This window comes from Microcaecilia unicolor, chromosome 13, assembly GCF_901765095.1.
Source record: "Microcaecilia unicolor chromosome 13, aMicUni1.1, whole genome shotgun sequence".
NCBI classification, from domain to species: domain Eukaryota; kingdom Metazoa; phylum Chordata; class Amphibia; order Gymnophiona; family Siphonopidae; genus Microcaecilia; species Microcaecilia unicolor.
In genome coordinates this window covers 32,184,848-32,197,713 of record NC_044043.1, presented here as the reverse complement: position 1 = coordinate 32,197,713, position 12,866 = coordinate 32,184,848, and the positions used below count along the sequence as shown (strand labels likewise).

At 44.3% G+C, this 12,866-nt stretch overlaps 1 protein-coding gene across 1 annotated transcript in view; it reads right to left on the bottom strand.

The window, feature by feature from the left end:
- The window catches only part of CALN1 (calneuron 1), a 195,536-nt gene that overhangs the window by 25,519 nt on the left and 157,151 nt on the right, over positions 1-12,866 (bottom strand). Inside the window, exon 4 of the mRNA XM_030185817.1 lies at positions 3,831-3,987. Coding sequence (XP_030041677.1) covers positions 3,831-3,987 — 157 coding nt within the window. The remainder of the gene's footprint in view (positions 1-3,830; positions 3,988-12,866) is intronic.

Below are 12,866 nucleotides of genomic sequence, written 5' to 3'. Positions count from 1 at the left end.
CTAAATTCAGCGACCCCAAGAGTGTAATTGTATAAACCATTTTTGAAAGTAAAATGTTGATTTTCAAGCATTAAAAGGTTCTTATAAAATTAGGTCACACCTAACCATACACATGGTGCAAGCCAATGCACACTTGTACAGTAGACGTGCTCAGGGGTTGAGTGAGTATAGTGTGGGTGGGGCAGTATATAAAATATACATTATTTACCCTTGCTTTGAGCAGACTTAATATATGCAGTGTCAATCTAGGCAAGATTTCTGAAGGATCTGTGAATTACTTTGTTTAGACAGATTTTATTTATTTATTAATTAGGATTTACATATTGCCTTTATGAAACAAATTCACCCAAGTATACGAATAAGTTGAACATAGGCAATGGACAATTACAGCAGTAAATATATTCAAAGAACAATGCACAGTATGGCATAGTATGCTACTTAAATTATCAGCACAATATGTAATAAAACATTTGAATAGATTCAGTAAATGGTACCCAAATTTGGGTGCTGATAAAAATGCATGCTGAGCGCTTCGAATTGGATGTTGTTTACAGAATACCACCGAGTGCTGGGATTCATGAAACCTGGTAATTTTCATGCATAAGTTAAGCACGGACCCCCCCCCCCCCCCCCCAAATTCTTTGATACTGCACAGATGCCCCTCCCATGGCCATGCCCCCTTTTCCACTGCACTCTAAGAGATTTGCGCATGCAGCTTTATAGAATAGCACTTAGCAAGATGCGTGTGCAATCCTAATTTGAGCCAATTAACTGTGATAATTGATTGTTAGCACTCAATTATTGCTAGCTATTGGTTTATTACTCATTAAATTGGGCATGTACCAAATTTGTGCGCACCATTTTGGGTATCATAGACTCAGGGGATGGAGTACAAGGAGTTAGAGAATAAGGAGTCTAGAAAGTTGATGGCGAAGTCGGATAAGTACCCATGTGTCTATAAAACAGATTAAACAAGGTGTCTTCCTGCCCTATTAACCCAGGTTCCCTGTTATAAAAATTACCAATTGAATGGCTTTCTACTGTACACATTTCAGATAAACCAGCGTGGTGAGGGGACCCACTGTACAGCTTCAGTTGGGTCATAGGCAGTGGCGTAGCAAGGGCGGGGCGGTGGGGGCGGTCTGCCCCGGGTGTCAGCGGGTGGGGGGTGCTCCGTTGTCTCCTGCCACCACTTTTCCTGTTTTAAAAAAAATCCATCGCAGCGACGCAGGCAGGCAGCGCTTCGCGTCTACCCTGTGTGTGCTGTAAAAGCTGAAAATCGCCTCGCTGGCGTCGGGCCTTCCCTCGCGATGTCCCGCCCTCGAGGAAATAGGAAGTTACCTCAGAAGAGGGCGGGACATCGCGAGGGATGGCCCGACGCCAGCAAGGCGATTTTCAGCTTTTACAGAACACACAGGGCAGACGCGAAGCGCTGCCTGCCTGCATCGCTGCGATGGATTTTTTTTAAAACAGGCAGGGTGGTGGCAGGAGAAGAGGGCCCTGTCAGCCTGGACAGAGGGGAAAAGATGGGACCGGGTCAGGGGGAGGCTCAGAGGGGAGAAGGGGAGCCCAGAGGGGAGAAGGAGATTGGGGAGGGGTGGGGGTGCTCAGATGGGGCTCAGATGGGAGAGGGGGAGCTGAGAGAGGAGAAGGGGATTGGGGAGGGGTGGGGGAGCCCAGAGGGGAGAAGGGGAGCCCAGAGGGGAGAAGGGGATTGGGGAGGGGGGGGGGAGCCAGAGGGGAGAAGGGGATTGGGGAGGGGGGGTGCTCAGATGGGAGAGGGGGAGCCCAGAGGGGAGAAGGGGATTGGGGAGGGGTGGGGGAGCCCAGAGGGGAGAAGGGGATTGGGGAGGGGTGGGGGAGCCCAGAGGGGAGAAGGGGAGCCCAGAGGGAAGAAGGGGATTGTGGAGGGGTGGGGGAGCCCAGAAAGGAGAAGGGGATTGGGGAGGGGTGGGGGTGCTCAGATAGGAGAGGGGGAGCCCAGAGGGGAGAAGGGGATTGGGGAGGGGTGGGGGAGCCCAGAGGGGGCTCAGATGGGAGAGGGGGAGCTCAGAGGGGAGAAGGGGATTGGGGAGTGTGGGGGAGCTCAGAGGGGAGAAGGGCTTAGGGGAGGGGAGTGGAGGGGTGGGGGTGCTCAGAGAGGAGACGGGTCTGAAACTGGAACCTGACAAGGGGGCAGGAGGGAAAATGGGTCCATGCTTGGGGCAGGTGGGAGAATGGGTCTAGGGCTGAAAAGGGGGGATGCAAGGCATGTGGTGGATGAAGGGGGCTGGAACTGGGGGCTGAAAAGGAGGGTAGTTGGGATAAGGGGGCTAGTACTGGAACTGGGGGCTGAAAAGGGGCAGGGGCTGAAACTGTGTGGACTGGGGGCTTTAAAGGGGACAGGGAGAACTGGCTGGGGCTGAAGCTCGGGACTGGTAAGAGAAAAGGACTGGGGTTGAAACTAGGGGCTGAAAAGGGGACAGTGAGAAGTGGCTGGGGGCTGAAGCTTGGGTCTGATGGGAGAAAAGGGCTGGGGACTGGTGGGACAGTGGGGCTGAAAAGGGGGGCAGGTGGGAGATGTGGGCTGGGGCTGGAACTAGGGATAGGTGGAATAAGGGGACTGAAAAGAGGGGGCAGAGAGAGAGGGGGCAGACCCTGGATGGAAGGGGGAGGGAGGGCAGATGGATTGAAGGGGCAGAGAGAAAGGGCAGATGGTGGGTGGAAGGGGGAGAGAGAAAGAGGGCAGACTGGGGCAAATGGTGGATAGAAGGGGCAGAGATAGAGGGCAGACAGTGGATGGCAGAGAGAGAGCGAAGACAGATGCTGGATGGAAGGAAGACAGTGAAAAGAAGATGAGGAAAGCAGAAACCAGAGACAACAAACTGTAAATAAAATATATTTTTTTATTTTTTTGCTTTAGGATATAGTATTGTAGCTGTGTTAATAAATGTTTATAATAGAACATGTAAATAAGGTAATCTTTTTATTGGACTAATTTTAATACATTTTGACTAACTTTCGGAGAACAAAACCCCCTTCCTCAGGTCAGGATAGGATACTGTAACAGCACTATACTGTACTGACCTGAGGATGGAGGTTTTGGCCTCTGAAAGCTAAATGTATTAGTCCAATAAAATGGTATTAATTTACTTTCTATATTTGTTTTATTTCTATTTGTTAATTTGTAAAGTGGTGATTGGTACTTGTTAGTTTTTTTCAAATTTACATCTGCTGTCTTTATATTTTGCACAGTACTAGGGGACATTTTCTGTTTCTGTGGTGTTGCATTTTATGCAGAGTCTGGCATCGGAGGTTCAGTTTAATTTTTATCTAAATAGAAAGTTTGTGATTACTTATTCTATAGTGGATTAGGGTGTATCTGTGTTTGTGAAAAAGACGTGGCTTTCGGTTGACATTGACTGTGCAGGATCGACGATCTGTACTATTCTGTCTGGTTTCGTTTTACAATAGGTGAATTGATGTTCTAGTGCTCACTGTAGTGTTTAAGATGCTTTCCCTTTCCTTGTGAGACTCATACAAATTACTGCTTATGGTATGGTAGAATTGCTCTATAGGTCCTGAGTGTTTTGTATTCTCGGTATGCCTAGTACTGGATTTGGGGGGGGGGGGGGGGGGGGTTAAAAAATGACCGCCCGGGTGTCAACTACCCTAGCTACGCCACTGGTCATAGGATTTCACTCATCAGGAAGGAAGGGTTTGGCAGAGAATGTCTACACTGGAAAAAGGAAATTTTAGATCAGGTGCAACTTTCAGTTATACCAATGAAGTGGTCTCCCAGCTTCCCAGGTATGATTTCATAAGTTCTTAAGGGCATCAGAGACACTTACCTCCTTCAAACTCTGTTTGACAGTTACCCGAATTTTCATTCAGACTTTCCTCTTCATTAATTATGATGTTTTCAATATCTTTCATTGTTAAATGGTCCCGGAACGCATGATAAAGAATGTGCTTGAGTTCTTCCAGTGTTATCCTCTGCATGTCAAACTGTGGATATAAGAATAGGATTGTATCTTTTAACATAATCAGAATATAAATACAGCAGCTGCCAGGTTTAAAACAACTAGCTTATGATTTTTTTCTCCAAATATTTTGGCATTTTAACTGTTTCACGTGATATTCAGCCGACGGCATTCAGTGTTACGCTGATCGCTGCCAGCTTTATCCTTGGAAATTCAATGCCGGGTCACATATGGGCTCCAGAATTGAATTTCCAGGTATACACAGATGGAGAAAAGATAGCTACTTAAGGGGGGAATTCATTACGTGGCATTAAGGCCGTAATGCATGTTATGTGGTCCTCACGCTGCTTGACTTACCATCAAATACAGTGGCAAAATTTAAATCACCAAGAGGTAGGGACTAATGAGATGCAAAATATGCAAATACATATTTTGCATCTCATTATTATGCAAATAACCTAATGCGACTTGTGGTCATATACTGCATATCATGTTAGGACCAAAAAAGCACTTTATAATAACCCCAGCTTTTTCCTAGGTTAACACTTTAGAAGTTATTCCAATAATAATGGAGGAATAACAAGTACAGCATAATTCGTCAAAAAATTAAAAAATAAAAATTCCAACAAGGTATAACATTATTGTTCAAATAAATGTGTTTTTAGTAGGGCTATACATCGATTAAAAATTTTAATCGCATGCTTATTCGCCATCACAATTTTTAATCATGCAATTAATTGCATGATCCACCCCCTTCTCCGCATCGCTCTCTGTTTCCTCTTTCTCCCACCCCACCCCCATGGTTCACATCTTTCTCTCTGTCTTCTTTTTTCTGCTTCCTCTTTCTTCTGTGCCTCCCCCCCCCCCCTGCTGTGGTCCACATCTTTCTCTCTGTTTCTGCTTTCTCTTTCTTCCGTGTCCCCCACCCTCACCGTGGTCCGCATCTTTCTCTCTATCTTTGTTTTTTCTGCTTCCTCTTCCTCCTTATCGTGGTCTGCATCTTTTTCTCTCTCTGGTTTCTTTTTTTTTCTGTGAGCCGTTCCAGCCGGCACCTCTTCTTACCTCTCCCGGCATGGCACTCCAGCGGCTCCCCTCTCTTTTTTGACTCCTTCTTCCTGCTTCTCACCGCTGCGGTGAAAACAGTGCTGCTTCTCACCCAGCCAGAAGCATCTCTTTGTAACAGGAAGTTCTGAGGCAGAACTTCCTGTTACAGAGAGACGCTTCAGGCCGGATGAGAAGAGCACTGTTTTCACTGCAGCAGTAAGGGGCAGGGAGAAGGCGCATGCGTTACAAATTTTAATGCAAGTTATGCATTTAACACGTTAATCGTGTTATTAATGCATTAAATGTACAGGCCTAGTTTTTAGCATTTTCCTAAAAGAAAGATAAAAGGATGTTAACCTTACTTCCAAAGGAAGTCTATTCCATAATGTAGCCCCTGTAAAAGAAAAACAGGTCACCAAAATAGATTTAAACCAAATCATTTTTAAGGAGGAAAAACCCAAGTTCAACATCCTTTGAAAAACCCAAGGTTCTTTCTCCCGATGGAAAAACCAACAATTCAGTTAGATCCTCAGAATTCTAGACAAATAAAGACTTAAAAATCAAAGAATTTAAAAATCAATTTGATTACTTATTGTTAGCCAATGAAATTCTCAATAAATATGAGAAACACTACCAAATTGCCCAGCCTTACTAATCAATCTAATAGCAGTATTCTGCATCAATTGCAGCAGTTTTTGCTGTTTTACTGAGATATAAGAATTGTGAATTGAAATAATCTAATTGTTATAGAAAGACAGCCTGAGCAATAGATCCGAAAACTTCTGCCATATTCTGCCTTTGGCAGCTATAGCGGTCTAATATGTTTTAAATAAACAAATATTATTGCATAAAGCTGATGAAGCTTAAACAAATCTTCTACTAAGGGCATTGATCTACTTTTCAAAAGGCATAGTTGAGTCTAATATTACACCCAGCACTCTGGAGTGATCTTCAACCCATAATGTCTCCCCTGAACATAATGTATCAGTTGTATTAAACAATCTATCTTTATTGCCAAACCATAAGATTTTTGTTTTCTGTTTATTCAGTTTTAGACAATAGCTCATGGCCCAATTGTCTATCAAAGAAATGTAATACTTGATGGAATCAAAAGTCCCTTTCCAACTGGGCAGAGCAGTAAATAAAAATGTATCATTTGCATAAGACAGCAGAGCTATATCGTCACTCAAAAAATAGTTACCTAAAGAACTCAAAAATACTTTAAACTAAGAAGACGAAAGAAGAGCATCGGGCCACAAAGCCGCAACACGATGCTCCCAGGCCTGTAGAGACAGTTCTCCCCGGCAGTATCCAGACACCCCCACCCCAGCAGCATCCAGACCCCTCCCATAGGTGCTACCTAGTCCTGGCAGTAATGGCCTTTGGGGGGAGGGGTCTTTACACGTATACCGCTAGGGGCACCATTTTCCTACAGACAGCAAACTAGACAGAAGCTACCTTAATTTGACTAATTCACAATCAGTGCTAATAGCAATTGACCCTATCTCCTTTTCTCTTTTACTGTATCTTGGAAGTTCTCAAGCATTAAAAAAAATAATTTTGTGGCTGATGTTCAAAGTTATTTAAACAGCCAGAAGAGATACCATGAATATTCAGTGGCACTTAACTGGAGAGTGCAGCTAAATAGCCACAGTTAGCACCTAAATCGAAACCGGCTAAGTTGTGGGCAGTCTAGGGTGGAATCAGTACTTATATTCAGCACTTAACCACATCAGATAACTGCCTAGTTGCCTAAGTGTAGGCCTTTGTGCGGTACCACCCAGAACCATTTTGAAGCAAGCTGTAAATAGGGCAGCAATTGTTACTGCTCAACCACAAGACACCAGAAGACACCTGGTAGGTGGTGGGAGGGAGAGATGGAGGTTGGTCTTTGGATGCTGGGAAGATCAAGGGGTGAGAGCTTTGGATGTTGGGGGATGTAGGGGTGGTTGGCTTTTGTTGTCAATGGGGTGGATGTGTCTGAAGTTGGTCACATCCACCCCTTTGACAACAAAGTTGGATATGCAAGGGAGTTATTGGTTTCAACAACAGATTCTTTAAGAGGCTTCTTAAGAGTATCAGGTCACATATTAACCATATTTTCTATCCTTGAATACTACAGTTTGTGGTCAAAAATACTCTTATTCAATTTACTAATAATGAGATGCTCTGCATCTCATTATTGTTTGCTCAGATTGCTCACATTTCTGTAAAATAACATTCATTAAGGGCAAATAGTACATGGCTCTGCCATTTGATGCACACTATTTGGCAAAATTCATGTATTATTCCCGTAACGCATGTTAGTAATGACCCCTCTGAGAATTTTCTTAGATGACATATTTGTGTTACTTAAAAAAAAAATTCCAGCATAGAGAAGAGCACTCTTGAGTGGTTTGAGGATTTATTGATGAGATCAGAATAATAATGATGCCTCTTAGTTCTAAGAGAAGAATGATACAAGCGATGTAAATTCAAAAAAGCCTGTAGAGTTTTGGGAGAACGTGATCATGCATTGCATTGGTAGACCAAGGTCAAGATCTGGAGTTTGTAGTTGGAGTTAGAGAGTATATACTTGGTTAGAGAGAAGCAGCCCATTCTTGAGTTAGAGTCAACAATTAGGTTGCAAGACTGGACTAGGAGCTAGAAGCAAGATGGACCTATGGGCCATGAGCCAGTGTCAGGAAGCAGGTCACAAGTGTTATCAAAAATTAGTAAAAATTAGAAGGTTTGAAGTCAAGAAATCTGGTCAATGTTCCCTCTAATCTGATTGGGAGTCCTTCATCTTCAGTCCTGCCAGAGGGAAGTGCTATTTCAGTATCACACTTTCAATAGCAAGAGACAGGCAAGTTCTGCAGAACTTTAGGGAACCTGCTTGTCCCTAGTGGTCCCAGTAGTGGCAAATGGTTGGAGGATTACTACACTGTTTAGAGAGAACATTGGCTTCTATGTGTAGAAATTTCAACAGCAGGAGGGCAGGTTAGCCTGTAGATCGCTGCAGTTAATGCCTGATACCTGAGGGTTGTGTGGCCTTGAGGCCTCCTTCAAATGCTCTTTTTCTGTATGGACTGGTTTGCCAACATCATGCCTGTTGACCTGGTGGTTAGTAATCCATCCTAAAGTGTAGAGCTGATCTCAGTTCAAGGCCCTGGTAGGGTCTTGCCCTGACACTGAGCATACAGCTTTCTATTTTGCTCCCAAGGCCCCTCCTAGGAGGACAGAAATGCAACCCAGAATGTGACTTTTGTTGCTTGAGCCCAACTTCTGGTAATCACTGAGAGAACTGAGCATTACTTATGCTGTGTTAGAATTGGATAGAATTCACAGAGTTAGCTTCACATTGGGTCATGAAATCAGGGATGTCAGCTTCACTACTGTACCATCCTAATCAGTTCCATGGGGCATGGAGAGAAATGTTGTGATAGCTTCAGCTAGAAACAATACAGCTAGAGCTATGTATGTTATTGCTACTACCATCTCAGAGGACAGGTATAATATTAATTCACTGTGAACTGGACTCTCACTCCTTTTAGTAAACTGACTTTGTGGAGCTGTTACTACCATTGCTGGGTAGGAGCTGTTCTGCCCCCATTTTACATGTTAGGTTGTTTTTATTCTAATCTTATCCAGTTATATTGTGAACTGCCAGTTTGGCATACTTCCTGTAAGTTGTAACCCGTATTGGTTCCCCCAGGTCACATGATTCCTGCTCCCAGTGACTCATGGGCCCTTCCTATTGGCTCAGGCTTGGCTTCATGCCTGCTCTATAAACAGCTGCCCTCTCATGTGCAAGGGGAAAGAGAAAGAAGCAGATCTCAACATGTGCCTTTTCATCTGCTTTTTGCCCTCTTCAAAACCCCCTAATGGTGCATTATCTTTTCACCAGTGTCATACAACACTTCACCAGCAAGCTTCAGTAACTGCCCGAGGATGCTGGATTGAAGAACAGACTTTTTCTTTATAGGCGGTGCTCCAGTTTAACAACATTTCAATTGTAAGTGTTCATCATTTGGTTATTTGTATTAAAGAGTCTCCTCAGTCTCCTTGTGGTAGTGTTAAGACACTGGTTTAACTCCTTGCAAATCATTGTGTTAGGGATCTTTGGGAGAGCAAGACAGAAGCCATTTTCACCCCACTTGAAAAGGACTAGGAGCAGTCTGCTTAGGTAAAACCTCTCCTCTGTTATACTTGAGCCTTGTAATTCCCAAGGATGTTCCAGCCAACCTTAGACAAGAACCGAGGATAATTTTATAACAGGTAACCTGTGTATCTATTTGGAAGTTATAATATAATGACCCGTGGAGGGGCATAATCGAAAGGGGTGCCCAAGTTTTCCTGAGGACATCCTCGCAGGACGTCCCGGCAAAGGGGCGGGGAAACCCATATTATCAAAACAAGATGGGCGTCCATCTTTCGTTTTGATAATACGGTCGGGGATGCCCAAATTGCGAAATTTAAGTCGACCTTAGAGATGGTCGTCCTTAGAGATGGTCATCCCCAATTTTTGGCAATAATGGAAACCAAGGACGCCCATCTCAGAAACGACCAAATCCAAGCAATTTGGTCATGGAGCCAGCATTCGTAGTGCACTGGTCCCCCTGACATGCCAGGACACCAACCGAGCACCCTAGGGGGCACTGCGGTGGACTTCAGAAATTGCTCCCAGGTACATAGCACCCTTACCTTGTGTGCTGAGCCCCCCAACCCCCCTCCCAAAACTCACTCCCCACAACTGTACACCACTATCATAGCTCTAAGGGGTGAAGGGAGGCACCTACATGTGGGTACAGTGGGTTTCTGGTAGGTTTTGAAGGGCTCACATTTACCACCACAAGTGTAACATTTAGGGGGGGGATGGGTCTGGGTCCGCCTGCCTGAAGTGCACTACACCCACTAAAACTGTTCCAGGGACCTGCATACTGCTGTGATGGAGCTGGGTATGACATTTGAGACTGGCATAGAGGCAGCAAAAAATATTTTAAAAGTTTTTTTAGGGTGGGAGAGGGTCGGTGACCACTGGGGATGTAAGGGGAGGTCATCCTCGATTCCCTCCGGTGGTCATCTGGTCAGTTCGGGCACCTTTTTGAGGCTTGGTCGTAACAAAAAATGGACCAAGTAAAGTCGTCCAAGTGCTCGTCAGAGACGCCCTTCTTTTTTTCCATTATCGGCCGAGGATGCCCATGAGTTAGGCACACCCAAGTCCCGCCTTCGCTACACTTCTGACACCCCCCCGTGAACTTTGGTCGTCCCCGCGACGGAAAGCAGTTGAGGACACCCAAAACTGGCTTTCGATTATGCCGATTTGGGCGACCCTGGGAGAAGAATGCCCATCTCCAGATTTGTGTCGAAAGATGGGCACCCTTCTCTTTTGAAAAGAAGCCTGATAGGCAATTGGATGTTTTTGTAAAATATCAGCCCAATTCCTGCAAAAAAACAAGACAAAATATCCTGTGCACATTTACAGCTGCTCGGGAAAAGATGTAAAATGTTTACATGTAAAGTATGCATATATTTAATAAACATATAAATCACACACCTACACTACATGCCTACATGAGTTCTTGGCATCATGTGCATGGGGTAATTTTATTAGAAGCCTGTTATGCAGATAAAAACTCTTTATAAAATGACCACCTACATCCTGCTGGTCCACTATACCATCTGTTCAACCAAGATTATGAAACCAACCAAGGCAAGGATTAAAACTATCAACACTAGGTTGCATATCAAATATTGAACAATATATTTTTAATATTTTTTGCCAGGGCCACGTTTATCTCTCGTGCTCCTAGGTGCACAAGTCCTGGGTCAGGAAGTCTCCCTTGGAAACTGTGGGGGATCAATCAGCAGCTCCTTTTCCTGTCCCCAGGCGACTGTCTCTCCTCTGGAACCTACCATCTTAAAAGGCACATGGCATCCTCCAGACATAAGACACCTCTAGGCAGGTGCCTACTTTGCTTAGTGGAAAACCCAGCACTCACCTCAGCCTCATGGCTTTTTGGAAAACAATTTGTATTTACAACCTGAAGAAATATGATAGCTAATCCTATGACACCAAAGAGTAGCTTTTCATTGTAGATCTTTACAACAATTTAATGGAGAAAAACAGAAATTAATAAAAAGACAAGAGCAAAAGGGTCCAAAGATATATGTATGTACATATCTCTACTCTGCAGTTGCAAGCTGATCCATCTAGAGTATTCCTGCCAATTAATGAGGGTCAAATCCATGCCTCTTTCCATAAGCAGTGCTAAAACATTACAGCAGAAATCAGATATAAATGAGATTAAATACACTAACAGGTTCTTGGAATTTCATTTTTGTATCTTAATACTTGCATATTAACAAATCCATTACCAATGCAAAAAAAAAAAAAAGAAATCTAATTAGAAAAAAGTACCTTTCATTTGACCTGTAAAATCTAATATAGACTTCCTTTATTGAGTATGGAGAAGCACCCAGCATGCAACACTATGGATAAAGCTATAATCTCACTGAGTGACAAATGCATTAGCGAAGGTCTTCTTTATGTTTACAATCCCTCTTCTCCCAATCACATGAGCTAATAGCTTTCGCAATAAAAATAGTTCAATGTTCAATGATCTCTTCCATTGTGACATCATCTCTTCTCCATTGTTGCAGCAAAATCTGAAAACTCTATTGTTCCTTTTAGTAATCATTGCTTAGTGTCTATGGAAATGATACCAGTTAAGACTGCGCCTCGTACTACCACAAGTTAATGGAGCTTCAAGGATCATTGAGCAAGGCGTTCAAGTATCTCACTATTTCATCCGTGTGGCTGCACATATAGAGCATGTTAAAGGAAAAACAACCAAGTAATTATGGAAGAATTTTACATTGTTAGAGGATCTGGTGGACTGAAAAACCATTCAGCCTTCAGGTTTGCAGTACATTACATAACTGTAAAACTCCAAATTTTCAAGGGAAAATTTGCCTTTTCTTACATAAACTTTAAGTCCAATTTTGTATAGGCCATCTAGGTTGGGATGTTCTCAATTTGCAGCATATTTTACAAAAGGCTCACTGAACATGGGATACAAACATAGACTCCCATTTACTAAGTCATGGTAGAATAACATATTGTGCTATTTTACTGCATGGCAATTTATAGTGGAATTCACTAACAGGGCCAGCTCAAGGGATTGGAGTTTTGCTCCTTCTCCTCCCCACCCACAATCCTGTAAATTTGCAGTGAACTACTGGTAGGAGCCGCGATAAAGACAGTCTTCCTCCAGCTTGCTCCTGGGTCTTCTCTCTGCTGTGTTCCACTCAGAGGCATGGCCAGAAGTCCATTTTTGGGGGTTCCCAAAGGTGGACTGAGAGGACCTGGTATTCTCTTCCCCTCCCCCCGCCCCCCCCCCCCCCCCCCCCCCCCACAACAGCACAACAGTAAAATATTACCTTTACTGGTGCGGATGTCAAGCCCCACCACCTGCAGACATCTCCTACATGAGTCCCACCTGTGCTGAATGAGCAGCACTTGATTCAGTTCAGTCTAACTGAGCATGGCACAGGAGAGCTACATTAGTGGCCAAAGCGAGCCTGCTGAATTAAGTGTTGCTCGTTCAGCACAGGCAGGACCAATGCAGGGGACATCTTCAGCTGGCAGAGCTTGGCATCCCTGCCAGCTATGAAAGTATAGGAGGTACAGGCCCCCCACTGGTCCCACCCACAGGAAATTGCATCAGAGAAGGCGGGACATGGCAGAAGGAAAACCCATGAGCAGGCTGGATGCAGCATGTCTTCATCACTGGTCCTACTGGCAACTCGCAGTGTTTGCAGGACCATAGGTGGGGGGAGGGAGAGAGAGGAGAGGGAGCAATGCAGGATCTGTGGACG